The sequence below is a fragment of the Balaenoptera physalus genome (genome assembly GCF_965194825.1).
Source record: "Balaenoptera physalus genome assembly, chromosome: 2".
NCBI classification, from domain to species: domain Eukaryota; kingdom Metazoa; phylum Chordata; class Mammalia; order Artiodactyla; family Balaenopteridae; genus Balaenoptera; species Balaenoptera physalus.
In genome coordinates, this window is record NC_138883.1 from 175,320,426 (window position 1) to 175,335,665 (window position 15,240).

A 15,240-nucleotide genomic window follows, 5' to 3' on the forward strand; every position below is an offset into this window, starting at 1 on the left:
TTGCTGCGCTCTCCTCCGTGGCTCTGAAGCTTCCCCCCTGCCACTCCCGTCTCCGCCAGAGAAGGGGCTTCCTAGTGTGTGGAAACTTTTCCTCCTTCACAGCTCCCTCCCAGAGGTGCAGGTCCCATCCCTATCCTTTTGTCTCTGTTTTTTCTTTTTTCTTTTGCCCTGCCCAGGTATGTGGGGAGTTGGTTGCCTTTTGGGAAGTCTGAGGTCTTCTACCAGCGTTCAGTAGGTGTTCTGTAGGAGTTGTTCCACATGTAGGTGTATTTCTGATGTATTTGTGGGGAGGAAGGTGACTTCCACATCTTACTCCTCCGCCATCTTGAAGGTCCTCCTGAATTCTCCTGAATGGCTCCAACAAGGATGGTTCCCATGGTAGGTTCTTGTGGCAGAAAGAATTCAGAGACAGAGTGGGAGGTCAAGAAAGCAAAGTGATGATTTATTTAAGCGATGGATTGTTAGGTTTTTTGCCATTGAATTGTATGAGTTCTTTATGTATTTTGGATATTTACTCCTTATCAGATATTGTGATTTGCAAATGTTTTCTCCCATTTCATAGGTTGCCTTTTGGTTTTGTTGATGGTTTTCTTTGCTGTAGTTTTTAGTTTGATGTAGTCCCACTTACTGATTTTTGCTTTTATTGCTTGTGTTTTTGCTGTATATTCAGGAAACCGCAGCCAAGACCAGTTTCAACAACCTTTTTACCCTGTGTTTTCTTCTAGGAGTTTTACAGTTTCAGGTCTTAAATTTAAGTTTTTATTCCATTTCAAGTTCATTTTTGTGTGTGGTGTAAGACAGGGGTCCTTTTTCATTCTTCTGTATGTGGTTATCCAGTTCTCCCAACACCGTTTGTTGAGGAGACTATCCTTTCCCCATTGAGTATTCTTGGCTCCCTTGTCAGATATTAGTTGACCATTGATTTGGAGTTTCTGAGCCTCAAGGTTCTTAGGGGCTAATGGAGGCAAACACACACAAAGTATGTTGTGACAACACAAATTACAAAGCAAGGTATATGCAGGGTGCTTGAGGAGCCTCAGGGTTCAGGGAAGATTTCCAAGAAAAATATGCTCTTAAGACTGGAGGAAAAAGTAAGAATGATTGTCTGTCATGAACAAAGACGTGGTTCTCATGTTTTTGTTGACTTGACATGCTACGAAATGCATGGTACCCATGGAATGGGTGAGATGGGGAGCAGTGAAAACGCACGGTGCATGTTGGGCATTACCAGTGGTGCAGTGTTACTAAAGGGTTAAAGTCTCTGCGGGGGAGAGGTGAGAGAGATGCTTGGACTTATTGACAAGGATAATGGATGGTCCTAGATACCATGTTAAGGAGCTTGGGTCTTGTCTGGGAAAGCCCGAAAAGAGCTTCAGATGGTGATAGTGTTGATGGATTCATAGGGACTAGATTAGGAGCTGGGAGGCCAGTATATTAGGCAAGAAATTATGAGTGTCTAACTGCAAGATAGGGATGAGAAAAGGGTTATTTAGAGATGAGCAAATGATTGCCTATGGGTAACACGGTGGGGAGATAGTGCAGAGCAGAGATATGAGAGAATTGCTGGGTTTTAACCCTTGAACAACTGGGTGGATGGTAGAACTTTTAAGTTGAGATGAGGAATATAGTACAAAGTGGGAATGATTACAGTAATAGCTAACATTTATGGGATAGTAAGCACTAGGTGTTGCGCTGTATGCTTTATGTGTGTTAACTCATTGATGGTAATAACCCCTGAAGTAGGTACACTATTATCCCCATTTTATAGATGAGGAAATTGAGGCAGGGAACGACGGCTAAGGTCCCATTTAGCTAAGATACAAAACTAGGCATTTTGGCACCAGAGCTTAGCACTTAGTCTCAATATGATATAATAGCATTATTGTGACCCTTATCGATGTGACCAATAGCACGAAACCTGAGTCCTTGTAATACTTTATATTTCACAGCACAACACTTGTGGAATGATAATGGGTGATGCCTTTAAGCATGACTTACGTGGTTACATTAGTTGGTGGAATGTAGCAGCAAATGACTATCTGTTATAATAGGGAATTGGTTTAATTTGTGCAAAGTACAAGAGTATTGAATTTACCAACATTGATTTATAAACAATATAGGAATTGAAGAAAAGTTTAAAAATAGGCAGTATTTTGAAAATTTTAGGCAATTGCCCATTGTATAGCTTGTTTTACATTTTTCACAGAGAGGTGGGGGGGAAATCTGCTTGTTAAAGCTCCTAGTATTTCTCTTTATATATCCTGGTGTCTTACACATGGTAGAAACTCGACTGTCAGGGTGGGGATGGGAAGAGAGGAAGCCGAGACATGAATCAAGACAGCTCGAAGGAGTTCTGGTTGGTGGGATGGGGGGTCAGTGCACAGTGAGGGGAGCACTGGCAGGTGGGCAGTTCCAGCAGGAGGCAAGGCAGGATGTAACCGTGGGTGTGGGTGCAGACAGTGGGTAAATGTGTTAGTGGGAGTAGAGAGAAGGTCTCTGTTATTTGCTTCTCTATTTTCAGGGAATAAGAGAAAGGAGGATATCAGGTCTTCATCTCCCCTAGTCTTCCAGCACTGCTCTTAGGGACCAGCCATTTCCATGTGGCCAGACCCAGTGGTCACTTCCTTTTTGAAATACTTTCTTCACTTGGCCGTGACCATGCTCTCTTAGTTTTCCTTCTGCCTTATTGCCACTCTTCAGCCTTCTTTGCCTAGTGCCTCTTTATCTCCCTGACTTCTAGCTCTAGAGCTCAAAACATGGAGTGCCTTTTCCTCTGTCTGCAGTCGCTCCCTGGGGGATGTCATTCAGGTCCCTGACCCTGAACGCCGCCTGTGCGTGCTGATGACGCCCGAATTCAAGCTGCTAGCCCTCACCTCTGTGCTGGGCTCCAGACCCGCATAGCTGACCGCCTGCTCACTGTCATTTCTTGGGAATCTCCTAGGTACCTCACTTGACATGTCCAAAACTGTGCTTTGATTCTCCCTCCCCCAATCTGCCGTGGCCCTTATCTGTAGTCTTTTCCTTTTCAGTGGATGGCTGCTCTACCTGAGTAGAGTAGAACTTAGTTCTAAGATTTTACCTCAGACATGACGTAAACTTCCTTTGATGGAACTTCCTTCAAAATCGGACCCTTCCCTCCCCTTTGCTCCATGGCTCTCGCCAGCTGCCCGACGGCTCTCATAGGGACGATTACAGCAGCCCCCGGTCAGGTCACCTGGCTTCTGTCCTGGGCCCGGGTGAACCTGTTAAAGCCAAGTCACGTCGCGTTGCTCTGGTGTCCGCAACCAACCAGTGTGTCTGCGTCCCACTCAAATGCACGCCACAGTCCTCGCCAGAGTCCGCACGGCCACGTACCCCGAGGCTCCTCTGCCCTCTGGCTCTGCCGCCTGGCTCCGTGCCGCTCTCCGCTCTGCTCGCGCTGCCCCGGCCCTCAAGGCCTCCTCTAGTTCCTTGAACGTGCCTGGCCTTCTGTCTTCTCCAGGGCCTGCTTTTCTCTTGGCCTGAAAGCCTGTCTTCCTAGATAATCGGTATCACTCCCTCCCCCTCTTTCCAGGTCGCTGCTTCAGTGTAGCTGTGTCTGAGCAGCCTCGGGGACCACCCTGGATACCCAGGAACCTCTTGTCCCAGGAACTCGTGGTTCTCCTACGATGCTTTATGTTTCTTTATACCACCTCTTGTTACTACCTCTTGATATATTATACATTTTTTATCATCTTTTTTCTCCTTTTAGAATGTAAGCTCCATGATGGTAGGGACGTTTCCCCCTTCTTTCTTGATGATATCCCCGTGCCTCAAATAACAGTGTTTGGCACGTTATAGCTATTTACTAAGTATTTATTGAATGCGTCGCATGAATGAGTAACTGTTTCATGAACAGCTTTCCTGTTTGTCTCTGAGTGGCTGGGTAAGTCACTATTGATCTAACCGAGTGTTCCTTCCGCTCCACAGCACGATGGGCACTTCCGTTCCAGGAGGCACGTATCCCAGCCAGCCTTCAGTGTACAGTCCCCCTCCTGCCGCCGCTGCCGCCCCCGACGTCGCCATGTACCAGAACGCAGGCAGCAGCCTGTCCCAGGTGCCGAACTACACTTTAACGTCAGCGCTGCCCCAGCCGCCTCCGCCCCAGCAGCCGTACTCTCCGAAGGCCCTGCTGTAGGGCTGGGATTCCTCTTTGTGGCAAATACCTGCTAAACGCCGATGACAATGTTATGAGATTCTTTGATATCTTAAGATTTGTTTATCCTCAGCTTATAGGAATCGTATCTTGGTCAGCAAGTTCCAATATTCAAGAAAGGAGACCTCTCTTCAATTTGCACTGACTTTTTAGAGGTCCTCCCCTCCCCCTCCCCCAGAGGAATGAAACTACTTACAACATCTGATTCCTTTCGTAATATGAAAGAATCAGTGCAAGATTATTTGTCTCGTAAAATTACCTGGTCTGCAGAAAGTCAAACTGGCAAGCACCGTTGTAGCAGATGTGTGCATAGATCGCTGTGTAACTTCACTTGTGGCCACTTTGAATCACGGTGGTGATCATGTGAATATATTTAACACTGTTAACTTAATTGACATTGCTGTTTTATTTTAATCATGAGCAACTACCATGTTTCATAATGTTTTGTGTAAATTTAAGAGAATTACACTGTCCTTTTGAACTGCAAGAGAACAACGCTTTAGCATATGTACATGAAGGCATTATGTTGTCCATGTTTCAGTTTCCCATTAAACTGAACCTTCCTTGGAGTAATTGTGCGCTGAACACACGTATGTTATGTCATTGTGTGGCCTCTGCATTCTACTAGCTGTCATCACACCAGCGTACAGTAGCTAAATTTTTGGTGCATTTATAGGAAATGATGATGTTCCCTTTTAAACTTTTACATTTTGGCATGATATTTCAGAATACTGTGGGACCATGAGACAAAATTAAGTTGGACCACATTCTTTATATCTTACTTTTAAAGAAATAATGTTAATTTACTTTTTCCTAGTTGAAGATAGTAATTAGGTTTCTAAGCTGTATACTGTGTTTATTGGTGGCAGTGACACCAAAGATGGAGGCATTGGATAGAAGCTTTGAAACTGGAAAGAAAACATGAATTACACTACGTTTTCAAAGTCTCTTGTAATTATTTAGGCTATAACAAAATTTGATTCATCTGTCTTATTCCACTGCTAGTCTTTTAAATATGTCTTTAACACAGTGTATCCTTTAATTCTTCATTAAAATGGATGTAAGTGGATGTTTCAAAGTCATCTAGATTCCTGGCTTTGCTTAACAGTTTATTTATTCTTGTCTTTCAAACGGGATTTATGGGCTGCTCTCTCTCTTCTAAAGTTCTAAATGGAATTATTTTGGCTTCTTATTCAGGAGTAGTTTGAATGAAAGCTTTTCTTTTAATCCATATGTAATATGTTTTCTACTGACATTTTAATCTCCTTAAATATTTATAATTTCCCTAGTCTTGTGCTATTATTTAACACTATTATTTAAACAACTGAAAAATTGAGTTGAGCGTCGTAGTAAATGAATTGATTTAGTAACAGGTGTCACACCATAAATGAAGATTTAATTTGTATTTTCTCAGACTATTATGATCAGGTACTTGGCTTTCCTTTTGACAAATGATTCCATCTTTGGCAAGGTAGGTTCAAATTTAAATCCTCATCTTCAACTTAGGGTGTTTCACCCTAGTGTTGTGTTTTCCTGAGTTTAGAGTACGTTGCCCTCAAATAGTAGTTTTAAAATTTGAATTCAAAGTTTACATTAAAATTTTTTTAATACGTTGTTTTTTGATGAACGTTGTCAAAACATTGTACTCTTTCTCATTCCAATTTGAATACTCTAGTTTAAGTGATACACTTCATCTCAAGTCATATTGTATTTTTCTCTTTGTCTTTTGATGAATTCCTGTTTACCAATGGCAAATGTATCATTTTTCCCATTGTATTTTGATATGCTTCATGATGTAAAATCAATGATATATTCTCTAGTATGTGTTTTGCCCTGTAAAAGTCAAAGAATGGTGGAATGAAACAAGACTACCCTTATTACAATGCATATGCAAGTTTCTTTACCTTTATAAAGATTTAAATGATGAATACTTAAAACTGATACTATATTAGTTTGCAGTTTTCACTTATTAGGTATAAAAATAGCAGACGGAAAAAATTCCACTGGAAAGGAACCACTGGATTTTTCATCTTTCAGATGACATGGCAAGGACGGAAATAGGAAAGGACCAGTTAGGAGCACAGTGATTTTGTTCTGCAACCAGTGTATGTGTTGCACTTCCGTAAAATCTTTCTTTGAAAGATAGCTGTCCCTTTTTAAAGGGAATAGGATTATTTATAAAAAGAACTAACTATAATATGAATTTCTGTGAAGCAAATTTTACTTCTCAGTTTATTTCCTTTATAAAGTTTGTGTATCCATAAGCCAGTGACATTTGAATGGAAAAATTCAGCCCAGTTATATACTATCTAGCTTGAGTAGCCAACAAACCCCACAGTCAGTTGGATGGACAATATATCAGTGCCCTAAACCTACCTAGTAGGAATAATATGTAGTATGTCCTTACCATGATTTGGCAGTCTTTTCTAACTCCCTGGTCCTGCTCCACTGTTACCTGTCTCTCCTACTCGGTGATGAACCTTTTCCTGTGCCCAGAGATTCCCTTCTTTATATTAAAAACTTCTGGACCTTGTTTCTATACCTCTTAATTTTTGTAATTAGAATGCTTAATAGACCCCTAACATTCTTTTCTGATAGATACAATTTTCATATATGACATATGTATAATTCAGCATGAAACTATCTTCAGTCCCAAGCTTCAAGTTTATACAAGATAAATTAGTGTCCTATATGGTAAACCATGCAACTGCAAAAGCTATATAATTATTTTCTAAAATGAGGTCCATTGGTATAATTGGTCAAATTTTCATTTCTTTAATACGTTAAAATTACTGTTTTCTTTTTCTCATCGTACCGATTGTATTAACAATTATATAGCATCCTGTTATATAACTCTTTAAATATTTAATAACAAAATTATAGTTTAAATTCTTCACTCATATCATTTTCTAATTTAAAAAAATTTTTTTTTCATTGTCGATGAATCCTTGCAGCCTTTAGAATAAATATATAAAAGAAACTTACCTAAATATTTTCTCAAAGACCTTATGTTCAGTTATCTTTTATTTTAGAATCATGGTTCGATTAAGTGTTCTAGTCAAATATCTAGATTATTTTCTATGCTGTTTATAATTACATGCCCCCCTGGTTTTTAAGCAAAGCTGCCTTGAGTTTTATATATTCTTTTTTAGTGTGGTCTTCCTTTGAAATTATAATACTTAGTAATTTTTTTCCCTGAAATTTTTCTAGCTTCAGCAATATTTTTTCCTTATAATATTCTAGAGCATTTTAAATCTCAGTGTTTAAAATATTAGATTTCCTTATTGAACAAAACCTAACATTTTATTGGTGATAACTTGTGATCATACTGTTTGTTCTTTGTTGATATTTCAACTCCCTAGCTTTATGTTAATACTTCCCTCTGCCTTTATTCTCTGTTTCCTGCTTCTTTTAGAGTCAAGAGTTTCTGATAAAGATTGAAGATTAAATTATTGTGTCGGTAAGCCCTTGTATAAACGCGAAAGGAACTGGTTCTAATAATCGTTTGATGTTCAGAGACTTAAAAAAGTTATGTCTATTTTAGAAAAGAGTATATACAAATTCGTTGATCTGCTGCCCTCATAAGAGTATATACAAATTCGTTGATCTGCTGCCCTCATCAGTAACAAATATCTTTTGAGTTTATAGCCTCAAAATGTGTCTATGTATTTACAAATTATAGAAGTTCTACTGTAGTAATACATATAGTACATTATGAAACACACCAAAAATAGAAGTCTTACAGGGCAAGAGGTAAATTATTAATAGAAATTCTGATATTTTCTTCCCGTATCTCTGGTTCATTTAGTCTGTGCCCTAGGATGTGTATGCCCGATTTGGAGACCACTGTTTTAGAGGTTAAGATTAAGCAGAGGGGAGTACGATGTTACTAAGTTGGCCCTTTGAAGTCAGTATCTGATACTACAGGTGGTGCTTTTCCCAGCAACTCTTATGTTGAGAATTTTCAGACTTACAGAAAGATTGAAATAATGCATTGAACACCTGAGTACTCTTTGTCTTGATTGACTAATCATTAACATTTTGTCACATTTGCTTTATCGCTTTATGTATGTTTATATATACGTGTGTGTGTGTGTGTATCCATGTTTGTGTCTAGGTGTGTCTCTATGTGCATATGCACATATACTTTATTGTGTGAATAAACAAAGTTACAGACTTCGCACTAAACCATACACCTAAGCATTTCATCATGTATTTTGTAAGGTTAAGTACATATTCCTTCATAACCTAAACCTTTGTCACATCTAAGAAAATTAACAGTAATTCTGTAATATTATTCTCACCAAACATCCCCAAACTGTTTTATAGGTACAGTTTTTTAAAAATCCAGGAAATATATCACATTTTTAATGTCCATTTATTCTCTGTTAATCTGGATTGATCTCTTCTTTTTTTCCCTGCCTTTTTAAAGATCTACACCAGTTGTCTCATAGTGTGTCCCACATTCTGGATTTATCTCGTCTTTCTTTATGATGTTATTTAATTAACTTGATGCACGGTTCTCATTATAGTAACTCTTTATTATTAATTAATCCCCCCAAATTGCAGTCAGAACTATGTGACTTACAGTTACAGGGGATGAATCTAAATTTTCCAAGCTCGTATCAGAAGACTGTACATATAAATGAACATTGTTAGCCTAAAGTATGGTTATTCTGTAGAAGAGACCGTGTGCTCAGGCCATCGATGCTGCCATGGCTCAGTACAGTTTTGTGTTCTTCCTTTCAAATTGCATTCAGAGTACCTGAAGAAAATTTGTGCCCTTGAAAAAAATAATTAGCTCCCCTTCTCCACCATTCAAACCCAAATGAGCTTTTCTCAAGCTTGTTCATGTACCTGATTCACTCTGGATGGCTTTTAGGTATTTTAGAAATGTCATCAACAATTATAGGACTTTGTTTTGGGATGTGTACATTTTGGCATGTTTGTTTAAAAAGACTTCTCTTTACCTTTTAGTCGTATCTTCTATTAAGATATTGAAATCACTTCAGAGGAAGGGAAATCCTTTCTTTTTAAAAGTTCTAGTTTTTACTTATTTTCCTCAAATTGGTTGCCAAATTGGAATCAGGCCGACTAAAATTTATACCCACAGTCAAGTTAGAAACACATGCAAGTTACAATAATGTACACTATCAGGTTGTGAAATAGCTTGTTTAAGCCCTTACATTATTTCAGTTGGTTAATGGCTTTTAAAAAAATAGAATAAATGTTTGGAATCCATTGCTTCTGTGGCAGGATATATGAAGTTTCTTAAGTGCAGGATAATTACATATCTTGTTACTTTAAAAAGAGATATGTAAACAATTGAGAATGTTTTTGATTAATTATGTGTAATATTATGTTAGGCATTTAAGATGCCAAATGTGAAACATCCATACGGTATGATTATTTTCCTCAGAACTAAAAACACACAAAAAAGACCTATATACTGGTTTTGGATTTTGTTCCTTTTCCCTCAGAGAAAAAAAAGTTTCAATTTAATATCTTTGATATTCTGTAATTTAAAAATACAATGATAACACTTAGTTGTGAAACATGACTGAAGAAGTTGTAGTGAAGAATACAGGTAAATTCATTTAATATTTACCAAAGAAGCTTCATTATAACAAGTCTATTTCTATAAATGGCAGTTGGCACAGGATAAAAGGAAAGATTTCAGTATTTGCCTTGTAAAATGTATCCGTTTTGACCACATGGGTTTTTTGTAAAGGATGTGGTAATACTTTCGGTTGAAGAAAAGAATAAGAACTAAATTATGTTATGGGAGTTTATTGGAGTTCTATTCTGCTATGAAGTGGAAATTTCAGTTCATTGCCCTAGGAATTTAGATTTTAACCCAGATATATCTTTTCTCAAAAGAATATCTTGCTAGATATGTGATCCTAGGCAGTTCCATGAGTCTCTTGGGCCTTCTACTTATTTATAAATTGTAGTGTTAGTGTAACTGTCACATGATCCTTTGACGCTTGCAGAAATTCTGTGCTTCAGATCCCCAGCCTCCCTGCCGTTCAGCCTGAATAACTCATCTGTGCCACTGCAATTACCTCATAGCTCAGAGAAGGAAAAGGTACTGAAACTCGGGAACATGTTTCCAGCACATGGTCATAACAGTATATTCCCTGTGAGTAATCTGGGGATGCCTGATGTCCATTAGTAAGCTCCTGAGCCTTTTGTTGATGTTTGAGTGACCCCACCAGGAACATCTGCGCTTTGAGTAGAAGCGCTTTCATTTGATAGTACTTTCACTTTCATTGGGGGAAGAATTAAATAATTACGACTCTGAAGCATGTACAGTTTTCATATCTTGCTTCAAGCTAAAGGAGAGAGGTAGCATTGGACTATATGAAATTTTACCATTTTTGATGTTCTTGTAGGCAGAGTTGTGTTTATTGACGTGAAAATTATGATGAAGCCAACATACTATACTTGCCATCCTTTTGCTGTTTTATTTACTAAGTAAGCAGATTACCTGAAATGTTAGAGAACTATGGAAACTAGCAGTTTCCATCTTTGAGGCTGGCCGAGCGAGTCTTTTTCTGATATTCCAAATAAGGTACACAATCAGCAATGGCATTTTTTTACATCACAAATATTTGGCCTAGAAAAATGTCATTATACATTGTTACAAGTTATTAATATTAATACACATAAACATTAGCCGTTAAAGTTGTTTTTCTAGTCAACAACTTTTTTCTTGTATGTCAGTTACATGTGTCTGTTATTTTATATAGTTATATAAAACAATTCCAAGGGTAAAATATATATTTTTTAGTTTTCTTGTTTGCACTTTAGGAAATTACATACCCTGCTGGCATTAAAGAAAATTCTTTCCAAAATTAGTTTATGCTGAATCTGATAAAAAAGGCTTATATCAAGTATTCAATAAGGTAGATAAGCTTTTTCAGAGGGGGGGAAAGACAAAATTTCCAATTGTTATCACTGGTTGTGTCATATTCTCCCTTTGTAAGCAGGAGTAGTCACTGACTTTTCAGAATCTTTTTTTGCTGTCTCATGCTAATTTTTTCAAGAATAATTCCGCGAGTGAATACTGGTTGAGTTTTACCAAAACAAAGAAACAAGCAAACAAAAGAAAGTTCTTTATCTTATGTCATAGTAAAAATCAATTTTGTGTTTGTACAGATAATGTTTTTTTATTTTTAAAAGATTACTTAGATTCAGATTGGTCTTATCGAAATGATTTAATATCAAAACATCAGGATAATTTAATTTCATTCATGGTTGCCAAATGTTAATTTGCTTGGAGGAGGAGCAGGTAGGCCAGTGGATTCCTTTCAGGTTAACTTAAGTATGTATTTTAAATAAGAAGACTTCTAGTATCTGGAATGGAACTATATTAGGCTGCAAGTTAAATTATTGTGCTGTTGTTTAACTCCATTAAACTAAGGAATATTTTGTCTCTGCATGCCTTTCGTTTATTTGAAAGAGAATTTCTTTAAGGTTTTTAACATGATAGGAGCAAAGTTCTGTTTTTATTTTAACTCTTTTCCAGCATTTGTATATATTTAACTATGCGGACCTATTTGAAAAGCAAAAAACACCCCCAAATTTTATTTTATTTGCAACATGACTCTGTTTATGCTTTCAGTGGGGAATATTAACATTGAGTAAGTATCCAGTTTATACTAAATGTTTGTTTTATGTATGTTATAATTCACAGTGGTCAGGGAAATTGTTCTCAAAAATTAAGCAGAGAAGGATAGATTAATAGCTAAAGGAGCTGAGTTTAGGCATAAAACATATTTGTTTCTAACAGTTTTGTCAAAAACACTTTGAGATTAAAAACTTTGAAGTATTATTTTCCATTTTTGATGAAGAGGTAAGCATCATTAAATTAAAATTGACTAGTGTGATCTAAATTACTGTGTGTAGTATGTTTTGAAAGTCATATTTCTAAATATTCTTTTTATCTAGTAATTCACAGCTTATTAATCAAATGCTGTGTATAACTCATTTTTTTCTGGGTATTTACAACAAGAGCTGTTGTCTGAGAAATGTAAAATTCTATACATAATGTTTGAAATCAATTCAAGGGCAACCTTAACGTTGTCTAGCAGATGACTCCTGTATATTGGACTTGAATTGTTGTAATTTTGGTGACCTGGAGCTCATAATAGAATACAGGGAATTCTGCTGTCATTCATGTATGTGTTCTAAAAATCACTGTGCTGTGCATAACTGCAAAATAAAGAAGCCTTAGGTTTTGTGGGGAAAACTGGTTAGAGGCACAACATTCCAAAACTTCAGCAATGACATACTAATGAGTAAAGGTAAGAACCTGATATAGGGATTTCCCTGGTGGTCCAGTGGTTTGAACTCCGAGCTTCCACTGCAGGGGACACGGGTTCAATCCCTGGTTGGGGAAATAAGATCCTGCAGGCTGTGCAGCGTGGCCAAAAAAAAAATGAAAAATCTAATATAAACAGTATTAACTGTTTCACATGTTAAATGGTTTCTAGATACATGAATATTACAATAAATATAACAGTTTACCTTGAAAAAGACCTGAGGCATGCCTGTGGGAGTGGGAGCGGGAAGGGTTGTATTTGTGGATTGAGTAAAGGTGGGCGGAGGGCCTGCTGGTGTCGGAGGGCAGTTGTGACACCAGACCTGGGTGAGCTGAGGGCGCTGGTGGTGTGAGGTGTGCACGCGTGTGTGTTTTGCCTATTCCTGCGTGTGTTTTGTGTGTTCCTGTGCTCAGTTTAGCTGGGTGCAGTTTTCTACATGTCCTACCGTTTCTCCTGGACAAAGCCACGCAAACTGAAATTTGCATTTTGCTCACATTGTTCCCTAGTGTCATCTCCTGCAACAAGCTTTTGTTTTCCAAACAGTCGTTATATCAAAACTGACTCTCAAAGTCATTTAGAGATGGAGAATGAGTGGCTAGTCACTATTAATTTCTAACTTAAAAAAAATACCTTTTATACTTTTAAGCGATTGATAAGAATTATGGATATCTAGGACACAAAGCTTTCTTTCCCCCTACTAGATCAGAAAGGATCCCAGTTGAGCATGTGAGCACATTCAAATTCAAAGAATTATGCGTTTTGCTTAATTATAGTGAGAATATATGCCCTACAATCTTGCCCTCTCCTTCCAAAAAAGAAAGAGGAAAATTAAGGAAAACCATTATATTCTGAGTTAAGTGGGCATAGCCATCATGCCATTATTTCCATTGATTTTTAAAAATTAACTATTAATTTGTCCTTCAGTTGGCTGACTTTTGAATGTGTACCAGGTTTTCAAGGTTTACTAACTGATTTCTAAATTTTTACCTATTTCGCAGCACTACATATAGTAGATATTTATTTAAATATTTACGTACTTTTACAAATCAGAAACTATAAATACAGGTTATTTACACGTTCATTTTGACATCAACAGATTTTTGTTTTGTTGGACAAAATTCCTCCATTTATTTCTAAAGCATGCTGTGTAAATGAGCGAGTCTTCCTAGGGGTGAGGTTATCTGTGTCGGTCACATCTACACTGGCTTATTGCATTCACTTTTCCTGGTCCTCAGTTTTATCATCTATAAAGTGAGTTATGTCTCTTAAGTTCTGTTCCAGCTGCACTTCCTCCAGGTGATGTGAAAAACAGCATCACTTTAATTTTATTTATTTAGCAAGCACTTGCGTCGTTCTTACTGTGGGGTGGGTACCACTCTAAGTGCTTTTCAGATAACTCATTTAAACTAGGGTGATGCTGGAGGTGAGGAAACTGAGGCAGAGAGTTTGGTCATTTGCTCAAGGTCATCCAGCCAGATGAAGGCGAAGCTGGGGCTCAAACCTAGGTAAAGGTTGCACTCTTGTCCATCAGTTTGTCATTGAAACGTTGATTCACTCTGTACTGTGTGGAAACTCTGGATGCAGCAGTGGAGAATGAGGCAGGCCCCTGCTCTCCAGAATCTTCTCACTAAGGGAGGATTTTGTACTCATGTGTGTGTGAGTGAGTGTGTGTATCCCACAGAAGGACTCCAAGGTAGATATTTGTGAGACTACCACATTAGAATGTAAAAATATACATTTTCAGGTTAAGTAATTGGGTCCACGTTTCTAACTGGTTTATTTAAGATGGTTTAAATAAACCACAGGGTTCTAATCTAATGGTGGTAAACTAGGTGAGATTCTTTCAGGGGACTATGGGGACACGATAGTCAAAAGGCCTACTTAATTGATACCTAAGATTAATGATATGTGTAGAAATTAAAATAGTTATGCTGAATCATTTACCTTAAAAGTTCTTAGTCAAACCAAATCCCCTGTATGTATGTTAATATGAGCTTCTTGAGGATCAGAATGGAATCTTTTTCATCTTTTTATCTGTACTGTACGTAAAATAATATTTTTCCCACTGTATTCACTTAAGTGTTGAGTGAATGATCAATTCAGTTTTACAGTGTGCAAGATGATTCTGCAGAGGGCTCTGTGTCTGTCAGGGACCTGCCAGGAGGTCGAATTACACTCAGGAGGTCAACTGCACAAGCTTTCGTGAAAGAACTACTTACTGAAGACTAAGGGAACGAGGAAGGGAAGTTGAGGCATCCTCTACCGTCAGGACCCCTGAGTCAAAAGGGGTAAGTGCTCCATAGCAATGCACGGAGCCCAGTGAGAGCTGGACTAATTGGAGGAGGGACAGACGGACAGAGCTGTGACTGGCACAGCAGGCAGGAAAGAGGCGCAAGGGGAGTGAATACCCTAGTGTCCGCTGCTGCCCTCTGATCTCCTGCTGGGCCTCTCATTGGCTGAACCCAACTGGAATACAGAATGATGGGGACATCCGTGTGGGGGGACAAATGGAGAGCAGCCAGCATGGGAGAAACATATCTGGATGTGTCTTAGTCCATTCAGGCTGCTATCACAGAATGCCGTAGACCGGGTGCCTTATAAGTAACAGAAATTTATTTCTCACAGTTCTGGAAGCTGGGAAGTCCAAGGTCAAGACGCTGGCAGATTCAGTTTGTGAGGGCCTGCTTCCTGGTTCATAGCTGTCTTCTCACTATAACCTCTAACGGCAGAAGGAAGGAG

The 15,240-nt window shown here is 38.2% G+C and overlaps 2 protein-coding genes across 2 annotated transcripts in view; both read left to right on the forward strand.

Annotated features, from left to right (window-relative positions):
* The window catches only part of STAM (signal transducing adaptor molecule), a 68,310-nt gene extending 63,551 nt beyond the window's left edge, over window positions 1-4,759 (forward strand). The window contains exon 14 of the mRNA XM_082452872.1: window positions 3,949-4,759. Within this exon, the coding sequence (XP_082308998.1) occupies window positions 3,949-4,156 (208 nt within the window). The 3' untranslated portion in view covers window positions 4,157-4,759. The remainder of the gene's footprint in view (window positions 1-3,948) is intronic.
* A 2,082-nt stretch (window positions 4,760-6,841) lies between these two features.
* Window positions 6,842-15,240, forward strand: part of MRC1 (mannose receptor C-type 1) — a 172,453-nt gene continuing 164,054 nt past the window's right edge. Inside the window, exons 1-2 of the mRNA XM_082452741.1 lie at window positions 6,842-14,789; window positions 15,127-15,240. The gene's annotated coding sequence lies outside the window, so the exon portion shown is untranslated. The remainder of the gene's footprint in view (window positions 14,790-15,126) is intronic.